Source organism: Toxorhynchites rutilus, chromosome 3 (assembly GCF_029784135.1).
Source record: "Toxorhynchites rutilus septentrionalis strain SRP chromosome 3, ASM2978413v1, whole genome shotgun sequence".
In the NCBI taxonomy this organism is placed as follows: Eukaryota; Metazoa; Arthropoda; class Insecta; order Diptera; family Culicidae; genus Toxorhynchites; species Toxorhynchites rutilus.
In genome coordinates this window covers 80,920,671-80,938,986 of record NC_073746.1, presented here as the reverse complement: position 1 = coordinate 80,938,986, position 18,316 = coordinate 80,920,671, and the positions used below count along the sequence as shown (strand labels likewise).

Below are 18,316 nucleotides of genomic sequence, written 5' to 3'. Positions count from 1 at the left end.
CAATTGATTTATTCCTGAGTGTCGAACCGTTAATACTATTTGTCGCCAACTCCTCGAATCATCATCGTAGCACGCTTCAACCCGTAATAATACCCTCTGAAGGCCTTCCAACACATCATTGTTGCAAAATCGGTGACATTTCCCTTCACATATAAGCCATTAAGATTACTGTGGAGAGATGAAATAGAATTTCGTGAAATGTGAAGAAAATATACCTGTATACTTTTACACTACCTTTCGTGACAAGCACCATACCACCAAGCACCTCGGAAAAGAATCGCGCAGTTTTCTTTCTCGTGAGTATCGTTATCCATATCCAGCGTAGTAAACTTCAGCTTAACTCCAGAACTGAGTGAATCTCCGGCGTCCCCTGTATAACTTCCTAACTTGTTCAGTGCATATTTTTCCTCTGGTCCGCCAACCAAGAAATGGTTGTACTTGGCTACCGCCATTACACCCTCGAAATCTTCCATCACAACGTGCAATTCGTGATGTTTCGCATATGTCAACTCATGAATCTTCTTCAATCCCAACCAGAACTCTCCGTTCAAATCACCGAATCCATTTTCGTACTCGTTCCACCCTCGGTAGAAGAATACTGACCCATCGTAACGCTTTTGAATCACCGTCCAGCCGCCACCTTCGTAGTCTTGATCACAGTACGCTTCGAAGGAGTCTTTGAAGCCTGGTTGTGGATGTATCCGCCGTACTCCGGAACGCCGTTCAGGCACATCTGCGCATGTTCGTGGCAAATTTTTAGGCGCCAATGGCATCGTTCCGCTTGCATTCAGTTGGTTGGCTACTAATTGCAGGATATACGAATTCATCATTTCCGTCGTTGGAAGCGTTTGTTGCACACGATGAATTTTGCTGAAATTTGGATATTTTATTGCTCAGCGAGATATATCAGACAAGTAAATCACAAACCTAGTGTCACTCAGCATCCGGGAAACATTGATCGCAAGCATATCCAACTCGTTTCGGATGTGAGGAATCTCTTCCACAGATTCAACCGTTTTACCGATTTTTTTCAACTGAATCTCTTGATCATTCAGAATGGTTGCTTGTCGTATTACCATTCGTTCCGTATTTTCGAGTGTCCTCTGAAGTGCTTCAATATCAGAGCTGAGCATTTGAAAATGTTGCTTCGCGGCTAAGTTTTGTTTTTGCATACTGGAATGTTTATTACAATTTTTCAGAATAGTTGCATAATATTCGAGCGGTACTCACTTGTAATTAACTCCGTCCAATCCACTCATGGTCAACTCGTATCCAAATACAATGCTTCCATTATTTTCACTGCACTGCACGGATGCCGTAATAATCGCAAAGGAACACATCAGTTTTAGCAACATCTTGCGCGAACGGCTGTTTGCAACTGATATCGTTGGTTAATAAGTTGAAGGGATTTTTAAGATTTTTGTTTTCAGCGCGGGAATCCCACCACGCAAAGTTTCTTGCTTCCCGTTTTAGCGGTTGGAATGAAGTCTCTGCTCGCTTATGATTCACTTAACAGGAACTTATATTGTGGTTTCTCTCACGCTAAATAAGAAAAAATACCCCGACCTTGCTGATATGACAATATCTTAGGATACACCGACCCACAATTTTTCTCGATATTCATGAAGAACTGAATTGTGGAATTAGATGGCGATAACAGTGCAAATACTCTACGGCGAATTGCACACACACACACGTACACACAAATTTGACAGTATATTCAATTATACAACGGCTATCATTCATGTCTTTACGAAGTATCATTGATGAACGTGTATCGATTTTTTTATGTGTTTCATCAAATTCAGTTTTCCGGAATAAGTACTACTGTGTTCAAAAACCAAAGGTTCGCCCTTTCCGTTATAAATTTATGCTACGATACAAAAAACATACTGCCACTTGCTAATGAAAATTATTTCTACTCAACTTTGTTATTTGTTATTTGTTAATTTTATCATATTGCTTCTGGTAAGTATCTAACTTCATTTACGAATGAGGTTTTTTTTTATTCTGAAACCCGGAGAAGAAAAAAATGTAATGGGTTGTATCTAGGACACGACCGCAGTTTTCGACGTAGAACTACGGAATTATATTATTCAATCCACTTGTTTATCACTTCGGATATTATTTTAGAATGCATCTAAATTTTTGTAATATCTTTTTAGCTATTTAATTTTTTATTACTTCAGTAGACTCGAAAGATTCGGAGTAGAGTCGAAAGCTATCAGCACTTCTCGTTTATTTGGTTCAACTCGCATCAGACTTCCTCCTTCCCACTCAGACATCGATCACAAACTATGAACCATTTTGTTCCTATATTCCGCTTGAGATGTGATCGAACAATGCAACAGAAAGGTTACTCTGCTGGAATTTAATAGCATACTTTCATGGAATATACGTTTATCTAAATAAATGCAGTGTATATCTATATTCCAAAATTCTGGATACTCTTCCATATCCTCACTAGAAAAAATTGCGTATGGTGCTATTCTTTGTCGTAGAGGGCTTCCTCTCCTTGTATCGAGCTGTGTGTGTATGTGTGTGAAATCAGCACTAGGCATGAATGATATCCGCTCGTTGTTTTATGCTAGCACACGCATCTGTGTTTTCATTCTATTCTATTTTTGGTTTCCGCCTCTAGCCCTGAGAAGAGCCCTTGTGGAAAGAAACTCTATTACATACCCTTCCTTCACCCAACAAGAAAACAATCCTCTCCCGCTCGGCAACCATGTTGCTTCGATGACCACCAAACGAGAAGTGGTGTGGTTTTTCAAATCACGGATGGCTTATTTAAACCAAATATGTTGAAAACGGGCAGAATGTATCAGTTGCTCGTTATTGACAGCTCTGTTCGGGAATGTACACAAATCGACAGAACAAATGTATGGGAAAATGAGAATGCTTCCAGTTTTTATTAATTTAAACTGTTTAGACATTAGTGAATTGTACTGTGTAGTATATCAAACGAATCTTAGAAAATTTCCGATTCCATTGGTGTTCAAAGTATCAGAATTTGTTCGCTGGGAAAATAGTTATTAACGTTAACTTTATTGCACAAAAACGTGACCTGTTTTCTGATTTGGCGCCCTTCCTGAAAGACGTAGTTCTACGTCAAAAAAAAATTGCTTGTTCGTATTTATGCAAGTATGGATTTTAAAATGTAAATTTTGGAGGTGAATATCTAAGACACGACCAAATTGTAGACGTGGACTGTGGAACTAGTTTATTCAAATTGCTTGTCCATCACTTCCGACATGTTTTTAGATTGAGAAGAATTATTTGATTTATCTCTTAAGTAAAAATTTAACTTGTTCTCGTCAAGTTGAACATTTCCCAATTGGTTATTTTTTTTTATTTTCATCACCACCGTTCGATATGTCGTACTTACAGGGGCCGTGTCATAATTTAGTACGTTAGAGTAACTGTTTGCTATCACTTTCACTTTCGTCGCCCAGGGCGATTCGGTCGATTTTATTTCGGGGCCCAAATTCAACTGCCGGTGCGCTGGAGAAATAAGCGGGCAACGATAATAATGAATTCGGGTTCGATTCAGGACTACTTTTCTGTTGAATCCGAATGAAATCAACCGACTGCTGATTAGAAAAGTTATAAAAATAATGTTTCAGTCAATTATACAGTGTTGCCAATGATAATAAAAAATTCAATTCAACCGAATGTACTTGCTTTATATACTACTAGCTGAGCCGGCAAACTTCGTCCTGCTTAAAATTTATTTTTCGTTATCACATTCAAGTTTTCTTACTAAGCGCACGTTTATGGGGCCAATCGCAGAACTGTTCATTTATTGATCTTCTAATCTACCCTTCAAAATTACCTTTTACTATAAAATTCCTAGTACTTCTACCAAAACTCGTCATTATAATATTATTATTAGGGGATTATTATCAGACACAATTCTCGTTCAATATTTTCCAACCACTTGCAAATAACTAGTTTCTCCGTTACATGGAATAAATGTTTTATACAGAAAATATGATAGAATAGAGACAGCCCTAAATCGGACAATTCCTTCCTTGAATTTTGCTCTTATCAACACATTCGGCAGGGGGTCTCCGTAGCCACATTGGTTGCGCGTTCGCTTAGTAAGCGATCGATCGTTAGTTCAAAACTCTCAGGGCCCGCATTGTGACCATCTTTGTGTTGTTACAGAATAGCTACGTCCACGCAACAATCATCAGCGATGGAGATCGATCCACGGTCGAAATAAGATCGATTCATCCATACAACTGCTCTGCTCTGCAACAAACATCGGGCTGCTGTTCTATAAATAACTCAACAATGATCAATCAACTGTCTCCGCTGTCCGGTGGTCCAACTGGATAATGGAAGAACAGAAAGAATAATCTTACGCCTAAATGGCTACTGTGTGAATGTATCATATGTAATGGTATAGAAGGAATACTGGCGAATGACAACTGTGTAATGTGCTAATAAATCTATAGATATGATAACCATGTGACATGTACACAATTAAAATTCGGCTCTGTTACATCTAAAATGCTAATGAGCCTTAAATAAATAAATGGGATAAAAAAAACAAATTCGGCAATCCATTTTTATTCAAATAGATAGAAAAATCTATAGGAGTGAGTTTTATCACATTAAAATCAACCACTTTCGAACAAAGATCAATTTCGTTAGCGCAAACATCAAATAGACTAACAACGTTTGTCACTATGAAATTGTAGAACATATGGCAATTGAATTTTCGCAAATTTTCCCATTTTCTTCAGTATTCCGAAAATTTTCAATTGTCATGTTTAGTTGGAATATGTTTGATTGAAATGTGTGTTTTAATTTTCACCACAGAAATGTTTCTTGTCCCCTAAAACCTTCATATGCTACATTTGGCTCCATTTTCTTGATAAGTTTTCGAGTTATGCAGAAAGTTGTGTTTCATTTGTATGGCATTTGTATGGTCATTTGTATGGCATACACGATCACACACACACACAATCAAAGTGTTAACACACACACACACACACACACATACACACACACACACACGATCAAAGTGTTGATCCTTTCTGGTTCATTTTGGTGTCAAATGGTATATACAAAAAAAAAGACATAAGACAGACGCGCTAAATAAATAACTTCTACACTTCGCCGAAAAAAGCAATTCGACTGGATTCAACAGAAGACACCGTGAGTCAGTTATTCCACAGCGTTTGTTATCTCAATGGAACCTCAATCATACTATATGACTTCCAAAACTGCGTTCTCAAGAATTAGGTGTTTCTTTTGAAACCATATTTCTGGCTATCATTTGTTTTGGTATTTAATTCGCATATTTACATTTGCTATCTGTTTGTTCCGAGTGTTTATGGTACTTCTTCACCGTTTTCACGTGAAATATTTTTTTTCGACTATCGTTATCATATTTTTTATGCTTGTTAAATGAATTATCTAGCGGATTGAGCAAAGGTATTTACAACCATTTGGTCTTCATTGACTGCTGTACCGGTTTAACTTCCCAACCTAACTGAAAACCTAATCGCATTGTTATTTAGTTTAGATACTTCCTATGAAGCTTGTTCAATTTGTCACATATAAGATGCATTCCGAAGTTAACAGAACAAGCTCAAAATGAGAGCAATGAAATAATTATTTATCAATTATATCATTCGAAACAGTCTCCTCGACACTTCAACTATATACAGGGTTCTCTCTTCTATTCATTTGAAATAATTTCTCTCAATCTCTTTCCAAGGCTCATATGCTTTCAAGGGTTCAAAATAGCAAAGTTTTGTTATATGTTCTTTGTTACATATCCAACAGTATATAGAGTGTGCTACGATCAAAATTCAGTCAAAGAAGAATGGGTGAAAATAGATTATTTTCTTCATAAAAAAATTAATTCAGCAGCCACGTCGTCCATTTTAATCGCCACAGAACACCAGTTTGCCTAATCTCTCTCTTTCGCATCCAACAGTTGTTTGTCTTCTTCCGGTTTCGCTTTATGATGGCCCAAAATTTCTCGATTTGGCGGAGCTTTGGCGTGTTGGGAGAGTTCTTGTCCGTGGGTACCATTTGCACGTTTTTGGCGACATGCCATATCATGATCTTTGTTCCCCAATGGCACGATGGCAAATCCGCGGAGGAAGCAGATATCACTCATTTACTCATACTTCCTGGTTGACGGTCCTTGTTGCAATAAAAAAATTTAACTTCTGAAGCATCACAAGCTTTTGGCTGCCGAAGAAAACTACAACCCAGTTATGCTGTTTGGAGTCTATCTTGATATAAGAACCGTGTCGAATATATTTTCATACAAATTCAAATTTCGATTATTTTACATAAGATATTCAGATTTCATTGGTTATTGTTTTCAATGAAAGGTTTAACTTTTATATGTTTCGGAATAACACCGCCTTTAACATTTTTGACCAACTTCATAAGTTATTCAAACCCGGCGATTTCCGCCTGATATTTCGTCCCAAATTCGGAGGATTACGGCCTTAAACTGGGCCAAAGTAGACCCTTTGCTCGTTTACTTTCGGCAGCATGTACAGGGCGGACTTGATTATTTACAGTCTAGGATTTCTGTTCACTGTATATAATCGAGTCAAGAAAAGATATATTTTTTTAATTCCTTTTTATGCATATATTTTTGGTTTTTTGAAATATATTAATATATTAATTTAATTTTTAATTCATCCTTTAAAGTCAGAAAACACCTTTCTCACATGAATAAAATTTATTTGTCCAGAATATCTCAGGAGGATAGACGACCATATTTGATGAAAAATAAATTGTAGGAGGTTGTGTTCAAGACACGACCGCATTGTTGACGTAGAACTACGCTGTAGTTTAATTCAAGTCGCTTGTTTATAACTGCTGTTATTATTTTATAATGATACGAACATTTGGAAATAACCATTCTACCAGTTTGGTCGCCCTGAAATGTTTTTGTTATTGTAGAATCATTTGACGATAATTGTTTGATGATTCATCTTGTGCTCGCAGAACAATACGTGCTCGAGATAAGCACAGCTGTCATCCTTAGTGAAGAAAGTTTTGCTAATGGGAAACGAAACCAAATCACATACAAAATTCAGAACGACATTTGGTGACTAAATAAACGAAATAAACTCTATCTGTTAATATCAACAACCTCGAAAAGAGTAGCACTGCTTCATAATGATCAAGATTAGCGCAAATGCAATCCTAGTTGAAAGCAGTTTTGCGACTGGCACGCAAGCCCAACTAAATTAATAACTCAATATAGCTTATTGAATAACTTGGTATTCCCCAAATAATTTTTTGGTGCACAACCTTAAAACCTGCTTCACCATAGCGTCAGTTGAATGCATTGATGACAGAAAACAATCAATGTTAGCTGCTTGAAAGAAGGCTAAATATTTGCCTCAGCAGAGATTCATTACTCATTAAAAAAAATGGGTGGGTTATATCCATGATATAACCGCGAGGTTGACGTGGGACTACCTTTGCTCAGCAATCATTTGTTTGTATTGATGAAATTTTTGATTGAATGAAACAATTTCCGAATTCAATTGAATCGAACCGCGAATTTGCTTGATTTGATGGATTTCAGGCACTCAGTTTCCACTTTGATATACACGTTGAACGCATATTGTTTAATCAATAGGCGTTATCGCAGCAAATAGTTATCAACATTTTGCCTGATCATCAAATGGTATGCGTAGAAATTCAGTTAGCAGAAGATATGAAGGCATATCCTTCAATGCAATCTTGAATAAACAAGCCAAAGCGTTGTGTTCGTACCCGCTTTTGTAATCCGTGTTAGGAAAACACTTTTCGGAGTGCAAAAAACATACGGGTGCAGAAGTACCCCTGGCTTGCATGAATCAACCATTTTAACTTCTACTTTTTATACAGTGAATTTGAAAGTTCATTCGCCTTTAATGTCTGCACGATTTGCCAAGTTCCTGAGTTTAGAAGACCGTATTAAGGAAACATATTCTGGTCTGCACAAAGGCAAGCGAGTATAAAAGTACTCGCAGTTTGTATGTATTTGCAATGCCAATTTCCCCACGCTCCATGGATTTGAAGTCTGTGTTAGGGAAACACATTTCAGTCGGAACAAAAATACCCCCGACCTACATGAATTTGCAATGCCAATTCCCCCAGACACCTTGGTTCTGAAGTCTGTGTTAGGGAAACACGTTTCAGTCGGAACAAAAATACCCCAGACTTTCATGTAATTGCAATGCCGATTTCTCCAACACTGCTTGGTTTTGAAGTCTGTGTTAGGAAATTCATTTCGGTGAGAACTAAAGTGCCCATACTTTCATGTATTTGCTATGCCGGTTTCCCCAAGGCTGCTTGGTATTCCCTATCAATTGATTCAAACATCTTTCCGATCCAGTAAGAAATGTTCGAGTTATAAGCATTCGAAGCCTTTCATTTTTTCCTGCATGTTCTGTGTTTAGTTTTGCATTTTACCCCCCATATACTCCGGTTAGACGTAGTCCCACGTCAAAAATTGTGTTATTGTTGCATCGTTACAGGGCCAATGCACCCGGGAGCAGAATCAAATAGGGTTTCAGCGTAGCGAAGATGCACTATTTTTACGTACGGGTTATGAACAACAGAAGCCCTTTCTGGCAATATTGCAAGTCTAGTCCAGCTCGCCCAGCAACGATGTTGTTCAGTCGATTTCCTCACGAAGAATGAAAGTTTGCCTCAGCGAGATCCACTGTTTATACTCTAGGCAAATATTTCCCTTTCGTTCTTCTTCTTTTCATTCGTTCACGGAGACTTTACATCTTACGATTTCCCCTTCGTTGCTCGTCGATAAGTTGCTCGTTATTGACTGCTCTGGTCGGGAAAGCACACAAATGAACTAATCAAATGTATGATTAAATGGGAATGCTTAAAATTTTCATCAATTTAAACCATATACAGACTATGGGATTGTAATGTATAGCATATCAAACAAATCCTAGGGAATTTCCGATTCGTTTAGTATGTAAATCGCCTAAATCCGTTCGCGGCAAAAATAGTTATTAACGTTAACTTTATTTCATAGAAACGAGTCCTGTTTGCTAATTTGGCACTCTAATGAAAGACGTAGTTCTACGTCAAAACCTTCTATGCATATGTCGGAATATCAACAATGACAGAGTTACATTACAGAAATTTGAAAGATAAGAAAATTTAGTACAAAATATAGCAGTGGAACATATAGTTTGTGGATTTAAATTACATTTTGGAAGTAAAAAACTTAAAAGTTAGTAATGTTTAATGTGTTATCATTAATTTTATCCAAAAAATTCATAACAAGTTTGATTGTTTCTATCTATTAAATTAAAGCTCTCCAACCGCTCTACAATTTATTTTTGACACCCAAATTCTATCTTTCCTAATTTCGCTGCAATATTGATATAAATAATTCCTGGTGAAAATTCAAGCAAAATCTTCAAATATCACGATTTTTACTCCACTGAACTTAGAATAGCCACTTAAATTTCACCTTAACGATAAAAGGTTACATTTTTTCTTGAAATAAATCATATTTGGAACAAGGTACATCGGGGCAAATTGAAATGATTTTTTCGAAGTTCAATTTGAAAGTTATTTAAAAAAACACCAAATCACTAAATTGAAATCTGTTTGCAGCATACAAGGTATGACTTTTGATAAAAAAAAAAACGGGTGGGTAATGTCGGGGACATAACCGGAGTGACGTAGGACTATACAAAGAGGACAGCTTTTGTTAAATATATATTTTAAATAATTTGTTTTATTTTCTTCTCCTACCGTGAATACCTACCTATCTACCTGAAAAATGGATTAGTTTACTGTTTACTCTTTATGAACATGTTGATGGTTCTGAAAAGAACCTTTGGTGTTGTGTTTTTGTTATCACTCGATATTCCTATCTTGTTCGGTTAAACCTTCCTGTTTAGCTATTGCGTTTGCCACTCGCCACAGCTTTCACAGTTGGATTTTTTTTCCCATCCAGCTTGTGACATGTTGTTCAGTAAATTAAATTTAATGCGACGTGACGGAGAAACACTTTGCCACTTACTAAAAAGTTGCCTTGATGAGCGCCGAACCAAAGCTGCTCTGTTCTTGATGCAGGTTTTCTGATTGTCGTGAGCAGCTTTGCAAGCCAACTCGAGCACTCCGACGGCCGAAACTCTATAATCGCTGTTAGGTATACTGGTGCTCCGACACCAATCCGTTCGGCCTAGTTACCCTTGCGGAGCAATCAGTGAATGCGACCAACAGGGAACTGGAGACCTGCACGGTTCGAGTGAGACTTTGCCTTTCCCTTAACTTGTCCTCCTTTGTTACGTCCACGATGCCGATGCCGTACAACCACACGGGTTTACGGTTTGAAAGAAAATAAGATATTTTTTTGGGGTCCGCGTGTTTTATACTCTAGCGGTACACACTCACAGGATGGAGACAAATCGGCAGACTCAGCCAGAGGGGCGAGTCCAATGAGACGAACGAATGAGCGTTAAAAGGGAGCGATGGCAAAGTTTAAAGCCTTTTAAAAAAAAGAAAAGAAAGAAAGAAAAATACATTCATTACGATTTGTTCGCTCGTTGGAATCACATGCAGGCTAAAAAGGGTCCTTTTCAGGATCACAAAATTATCTTCAATCTAAAGAGTTTATTGTTTTGTTATCACTCGATCTCCCCATCTTGTTCGGCTAAACCTTCCTGTTTAGCGATTTGTTGCCACTCGCCACAGCTTTCACAGTTGGAAAATTTCTTCTCATACAGCTTTGTGACATGTTGTACAGTAAATTACATTCAATGCGACGTGCCGAAGCGCCACTCAGTGTCGCATTGGAGGCGATTTTAACCTGTAATTGAACATTTGCGATGACAGTGGTACAGTGTCGACTTTCAATGTGGGGTCATAATTTGGATCTCTATGTTTACAAACATGTCCAACTAAATAAGTCGCATTACATGTTCGTCCAATTAGCTAAATGTCGAACTAATTGTGAATTATTGTACTTTCAATCTGGAAACAATTTAATAATTCGTGAAAATGGAATAATCAGGAAAGTCCCCAACTATCAATAAGCTCAGAACAACTGCCAAATTCACATACTCATCAGATCCTGGCAAACAAATTATGAAAAAATCAATTTGTGTTTTATTATTATTTTGGGTATTATTTTAGAAAGCATTGAACTGTATTTCGTAAACTCTTTTTTGAAAGGTTTAATGGCCCTGATAAGCGCCGTGTTTTATGGAATGGTTCCAATTTAGAAAACTTAGTACTCGTGGTTTTGAAAAAAACCATTTCGAACGCCTTCGATGCCGCCTTGTTCTGGATTTGCCACCAAAGCAGTTTGTATAAAGAACAAACTTTTTTCTTCTGCTACCTGATGCCGTTTTGCGATTGCGTTTGCCACTCGCCACTCGCTGCAACTGTCTGTTGTCTTGATGTCCACCGAACCGAATGTGTTCTGTTCCGAATGCGGGTTTTTTTATCGTCGCGAGCAGCGAGCAGCTAACTCGATCACTTCGGCGGCCGAAACTATATAACACCGGCTAGGTGGACTGGTGCACTGTTACTAACGCGCTTGGCCTAGCTACCCTTGCGGGGAACTCCAGATCAACACGGTTCGAGCGGGATTTTGTCTTTCCCTTCACTTTTCCTCCTTTACCATGTCCAGACATGGCTGCTGGGAACTACGCTGTAGTTTAATTCAAGTCGCTTGTTTATAACTGCTGTTATTATTTTATAATGATACGAACATTTGGAAATAACCATTCTACCAGTTTGGTCGCCCTGAAATGTTTTTGTTATTGTAGAATCATTTGACGATAATTGTTTGATGATTCATCTTGTGCTCGCAGAACAATACGTGCTCGAGATAAGCGCAGCTGTCATCCTTAGTGAAGAAAGTTTTGCTAATGGGAAACGAAACCAAATCACATACAAAATTCAGAACGACATTTGGTGACTAAATAAACGAAATAAACTCTATCTGTTAATATCAACAACCTCGAAAAGAGTAGCACTGCTTCATAATGATCAAGATTAGCGCAAATGCAATCCTAGTTGAAAGCAGTTTTGCGACTGGCACGCAAGCCCAACTAAATTAATAACTCAATATAGCTTATTGAATAACTTGGTATTCCCCAAATAATTTTTTGGTGCACAACCTTAAAACCTGCTTCACCATAGCGTCAGTTGAATGCATTGATGACAGAAAACAATCAATGTTAGCTGCTTGAAAGAAGGCTAAATATTTGCCTCAGCAGAGATTCATTACTCATTAAAAAAAATGGGTGGGTTATATCCATGATATAACCGCGAGGTTGACGTGGGACTACCTTTGCTCAGCAATCATTTGTTTGTATTGATGAAATTTTTGATTGAATGAAACAATTTCCGAATTCAATTGAATCGAACCGCGAATTTGCTTGATTTGATGGATTTCAGGCACTCAGTTTCCACTTTGATATACACGTTGAACGCATATTGTTTAATCAATAGGCGTTATCGCAGCAAATAGTTATCAACATTTTGCCTGATCATCAAATGGTATGCGTAGAAATTCAGTTAGCAGAAGATATGAAGGCATATCCTTCAATGCAATCTTGAATAAACAAGCCAAAGCGTTGTGTTCGTACCCGCTTTTGTAATCCGTGTTAGGAAAACACTTTTCGGAGTGCAAAAAACATACGGGTGCAGAAGTACCCCTGGCTTGCATGAATCAACCATTTTAACTTCTACTTTTTATACAGTGAATTTGAAAGTTCATTCGCCTTTAATGTCTGCACGATTTGCCAAGTTCCTGAGTTTAGAAGACCGTATTAAGGAAACATATTCTGGTCTGCACAAAGGCAAGCGAGTATAAAAGTACTCGCAGTTTGTATGTATTTGCAATGCCAATTTCCCCACGCTCCATGGATTTGAAGTCTGTGTTAGGGAAACACATTTCAGTCGGAACAAAAATACCCCCGACCTACATGAATTTGCAATGCCAATTCCCCCAGACACCTTGGTTCTGAAGTCTGTGTTAGGGAAACACGTTTCAGTCGGAACAAAAATACCCCAGACTTTCATGTAATTGCAATGCCGATTTCTCCAACACTGCTTGGTTTTGAAGTCTGTGTTAGGAAATTCATTTCGGTGAGAACTAAAGTGCCCATACTTTCATGTATTTGCTATGCCGGTTTCCCCAAGGCTGCTTGGTATTCCCTATCAATTGATTCAAACATCTTTCCGATCCAGTAAGAAATGTTCGAGTTATAAGCATTCGAAGCCTTTCATTTTTTCCTGCATGTTCTGTGTTTAGTTTTGCATTTTACCCCCCATATACTCCGGTTAGACGTAGTCCCACGTCAAAAATTGTGTTATTGTTGCATCGTTACAGGGCCAATGCACCCGGGAGCAGAATCAAATAGGGTTTCAGCGTAGCGAAGATGCACTATTTTTACGTACGGGTTATGAACAACAGAAGCCCTTTCTGGCAATATTGCAAGTCTAGTCCAGCTCGCCCAGCAACGATGTTGTTCAGTCGATTTCCTCACGAAGAATGAAAGTTTGCCTCAGCGAGATCCACTGTTTATACTCTAGGCAAATATTTCCCTTTCGTTCTTCTTCTTTTCATTCGTTCACGGAGACTTTACATCTTACGATTTCCCCTTCGTTGCTCGTCGATAAGTTGCTCGTTATTGACTGCTCTGGTCGGGAAAGCACACAAATGAACTAATCAAATGTATGATTAAATGGGAATGCTTAAAATTTTCATCAATTTAAACCATATACAGACTATGGGATTGTAATGTATAGCATATCAAACAAATCCTAGGGAATTTCCGATTCGTTTAGTATGTAAATCGCCTAAATCCGTTCGCGGCAAAAATAGTTATTAACGTTAACTTTATTTCATAGAAACGAGTCCTGTTTGCTAATTTGGCACTCTAATGAAAGACGTAGTTCTACGTCAAAACCTTCTATGCATATGTCGGAATATCAACAATGACAGAGTTACATTACAGAAATTTGAAAGATAAGAAAATTTAGTACAAAATATAGCAGTGGAACATATAGTTTGTGGATTTAAATTACATTTTGGAAGTAAAAAACTTAAAAGTTAGTAATGTTTAATGTGTTATCATTAATTTTATCCAAAAAATTCATAACAAGTTTGATTGTTTCTATCTATTAAATTAAAGCTCTCCAACCGCTCTACAATTTATTTTTGACACCCAAATTCTATCTTTCCTAATTTCGCTGCAATATTGATATAAATAATTCCTGGTGAAAATTCAAGCAAAATCTTCAAATATCACGATTTTTACTCCACTGAACTTAGAATAGCCACTTAAATTTCACCTTAACGATAAAAGGTTACATTTTTTCTTGAAATAAATCATATTTGGAATAAGGTACATCGGGGCAAATTGAAATGATTTTTTCGAAGTTCAATTTGAAAGTTATTTAAAAAAACACCAAATCACTAAATTGAAATCTGTTTGCAGCATACAAGGTATGACTTTTGATAAAAAAAAAAACGGGTGGGTAATGTCGGGGACATAACCGGAGTGACGTAGGACTATACAAAGAGGACAGCTTTTGTTAAATATATATTTTAAATAATTTGTTTTATTTTCTTCTCCTACCGTGAATACCTACCTATCTACCTGAAAAATGGATTAGTTTACTGTTTACTCTTTATGAACATGTTGATGGTTCTGAAAAGAACCTTTGGTGTTGTGTTTTTGTTATCACTCGATATTCCTATCTTGTTCGGTTAAACCTTCCTGTTTAGCTATTGCGTTTGCCACTCGCCACAGCTTTCACAGTTGGATTTTTTTTCCCATCCAGCTTGTGACATGTTGTTCAGTAAATTAAATTTAATGCGACGTGACGGAGAAACACTTTGCCACTTACTAAAAAGTTGCCTTGATGAGCGCCGAACCAAAGCTGCTCTGTTCTTGATGCAGGTTTTCTGATTGTCGTGAGCAGCTTTGCAAGCCAACTCGAGCACTCCGACGGCCGAAACTCTATAATCGCTGTTAGGTATACTGGTGCTCCGACACCAATCCGTTCGGCCTAGTTACCCTTGCGGAGCAATCAGTGAATGCGACCAACAGGGAACTGGAGACCTGCACGGTTCGAGTGAGACTTTGCCTTTCCCTTAACTTGTCCTCCTTTGTTACGTCCACGATGCCGATGCCGTACAACCACACGGGTTTACGGTTTGAAAGAAAATAAGATATTTTTTTGGGGTCCGCGTGTTTTATACTCTAGCGGTACACACTCACAGGATGGAGACAAATCGGCAGACTCAGCCAGAGGGGCGAGTCCAATGAGACGAACGAATGAGCGTTAAAAGGGAGCGATGGCAAAGTTTAAAGCCTTTTAAAAAAAAGAAAAGAAAGAAAGAAAAATACATTCATTACGATTTGTTCGCTCGTTGGAATCACATGCAGGCTAAAAAGGGTCCTTTTCAGGATCACAAAATTATCTTCAATCTAAAGAGTTTATTGTTTTGTTATCACTCGATCTCCCCATCTTGTTCGGCTAAACCTTCCTGTTTAGCGATTTGTTGCCACTCGCCACAGCTTTCACAGTTGGAAAATTTCTTCTCATACAGCTTTGTGACATGTTGTACAGTAAATTACATTCAATGCGACGTGCCGAAGCGCCACTCAGTGTCGCATTGGAGGCGATTTTAACCTGTAATTGAACATTTGCGATGACAGTGGTACAGTGTCGACTTTCAATGTGGGGTCATAATTTGGATCTCTATGTTTACAAACATGTCCAACTAAATAAGTCGCATTACATGTTCGTCCAATTAGCTAAATGTCGAACTAATTGTGAATTATTGTACTTTCAATCTGGAAACAATTTAATAATTCGTGAAAATGGAATAATCAGGAAAGTCCCCAACTATCAATAAGCTCAGAACAACTGCCAAATTCACATACTCATCAGATCCTGGCAAACAAATTATGAAAAAATCAATTTGTGTTTTATTATTATTTTGGGTATTATTTTAGAAAGCATTGAACTGTATTTCGTAAACTCTTTTTTGAAAGGTTTAATGGCCCTGATAAGCGCCGTGTTTTATGGAATGGTTCCAATTTAGAAAACTTAGTACTCGTGGTTTTGAAAAAAACCATTTCGAACGCCTTCGATGCCGCCTTGTTCTGGATTTGCCACCAAAGCAGTTTGTATAAAGAACAAACTTTTTTCTTCTGCTACCTGATGCCGTTTTGCGATTGCGTTTGCCACTCGCCACTCGCTGCAACTGTCTGTTGTCTTGATGTCCACCGAACCGAATGTGTTCTGTTCCGAATGCGGGTTTTTTTATCGTCGCGAGCAGCGAGCAGCTAACTCGATCACTTCGGCGGCCGAAACTATATAACACCGGCTAGGTGGACTGGTGCACTGTTACTAACGCGCTTGGCCTAGCTACCCTTGCGGGGAACTCCAGATCAACACGGTTCGAGCGGGATTTTGTCTTTCCCTTCACTTTTCCTCCTTTACCATGTCCAGACATGGCTGCTGGTGTTGGTTTGTTGATGTGTTGTGATGCGAACCGATGTGGAGTATGGTTTGAATGAGAATGATCGTTACGGCAGCGGAGCGGGGATTTTTAAGCTGACTGGCTGGCTCGAGAATTACGCATGTGTGAGACTGCGACCAATGTTTCGTTAATTTTTTTCTTTTTCCTTTCCAATCGCGCTTCATTCTATTTCGCTGCTGCTCTGGTTGCCCGTTTTGGTCGGTACGATTTGAGGAGCACAAAATGGACCAATCAAAAATGGGCACATAGTCCATTTTGACAATGCTTGATATTTCACAATTATTCAATTATTTATCTCAAGAAAAACGAAATGTTATTTGTTATGATAGATGCGTAGATATATTTCCTATCAATTGATGCAAAAACCTTTGCGATCTATTGAGAAATGCTCGAGTTATAAGCGTTCCAAATCTTGCATTTTTTCCTACTTGTTCAGTGCCTAGATTTCCATTTCACCCCCTATATCTTCCGGTTAGACGTAGTCCTACGTCAAAATAGGGATTCACACTGAAAGTTTCGGATTTACGCTGGACGTTTCATTTCTTACGATATTTTTGGAAAAATCTGTGTTTTAGGACCGATTGAATCAGCGCGCAAAAATGTTTGTTTTGATTCCACGGAACAAGTAAAAGAAAACAAAGGCGCGGATTGTCTTAAGGCATTCCAATATTCTTGTAATGGCTGTCATGAGATGGATTGAAGTATAATGTTTACTATATATTTTTTATCACGTCAATCCATCATTCCTAGTAAAAGTCTTCCGTTTTAACTTACCCCGTATCTTAACTTGTCCCGGTGTACCTTATAAATTCAAACTGTATATCGTCGAGTCCAAAATTGTATATAATCGAATCATATGAGGGGCATAAAATAAAAGGGATGTAAGTGACATCATCGATTTCTCTCCATCGACTCTCTCTTTTGGTCATTTGGTGCAAACTCATTCCCAGCTGTATTTGACAATGTGGAAGATAGGTCAGAACCTCATCCATCGGATTCTATAGCAAACTCAAATTGGAACGTTTCTGCAGTTGAGTTATTAACTAAAGAAATAGTTGATGAAAAAAATCGATCAAATCACCTACACCCCTTTCCTTCTATGCCCCTCATATATAATCGAGTCTGTATATAATTGAGTCCGACACCCTTTATAATAGTGTCTCGAATTGTATCCCGTGTCATCAAAACGTTGCACCATTGTTTGGGATGGATGTTGTTACAAAGGAATAAAATATTCAGTAGTCACCACCCTTTGATATATACGCCACAGCAATCGCTAGTTTTGTGTCTGAATATTGACTGCAAATTGTGCACATTTTTCATGAAAGGGTTTCGAACGCTGTCAAATAAACAATTTCTTGATATATCGCCAAGATTTTCGCATCAATCGATTGAGAATATTTCTACATATCAATCACAATAAAGAAAATTATATTTTAAAAATATACAAATATATAGTTGCAAAATGTCAAGCATTATCTTAACGCGCTAAACCAAATGTTATAATTGGCCAGTTTGTGCTCCTCGAATTGTACTGACCAGAAAGAAGCGACTAATGTAGCGGCGACATACATTTTGAACACAATCACAGCTAACGACCGAACATATCATTCTATCCAGACAAAACAAAAAAAACTACAAGTAGGTTAAATCTGTGATATAACCGCAAGTTGGACATAGGACTACTGTTGGCTTAACAATCAATAAGTGACAAACATATAACTCTTAGCCATTTTATCTTTCGTATTAAGTGATTATCATACCTCACAAGCACTAGAAAGTCTG

At 37.9% G+C, this 18,316-nt stretch overlaps 1 protein-coding gene across 1 annotated transcript; it reads right to left on the bottom strand.

Moving 5' to 3' along the window:
- On the bottom strand, positions 1-1,396 carry LOC129776133 (microfibril-associated glycoprotein 4-like). Its single transcript, XM_055781567.1, has 4 exons — positions 1,231-1,396; positions 928-1,173; positions 235-870; positions 1-168 (listed from the first exon to the last, which is right to left on the bottom strand). Exons 1-4 carry the CDS (start codon positions 1,353-1,355, stop codon positions 36-38), a joined length of 1,140 nt encoding a protein of 379 aa, XP_055637542.1. The 5' UTR covers positions 1,356-1,396; the 3' UTR covers positions 1-35.
- Between the last annotated feature and the right edge of the window lie 16,920 nt (positions 1,397-18,316).

What these genes read in the sequence shown, in the direction of transcription:
- LOC129776133 (XM_055781567.1), bottom strand. Translation starts at nt 1,355, where the DNA reads ATGTTGCTAAAACTGATGTGTTCCTTTGCGATTATTACGGCATCCGTG. An exon ending in CGGATGCTGAGTGACACTAG is followed by an intron (nt 871 to 927) that starts GTTTGTGATTTA and finishes TCCAAATTTCAG; the next exon opens with CAAAATTCATCGTGTGCAAC. An exon ending in TATGGTGCTTGTCACGAAAG is followed by an intron (nt 169 to 234) that starts GTAGTGTAAAAG and finishes ATCTCTCCACAG; the next exon opens with TAATCTTAATGGCTTATATG.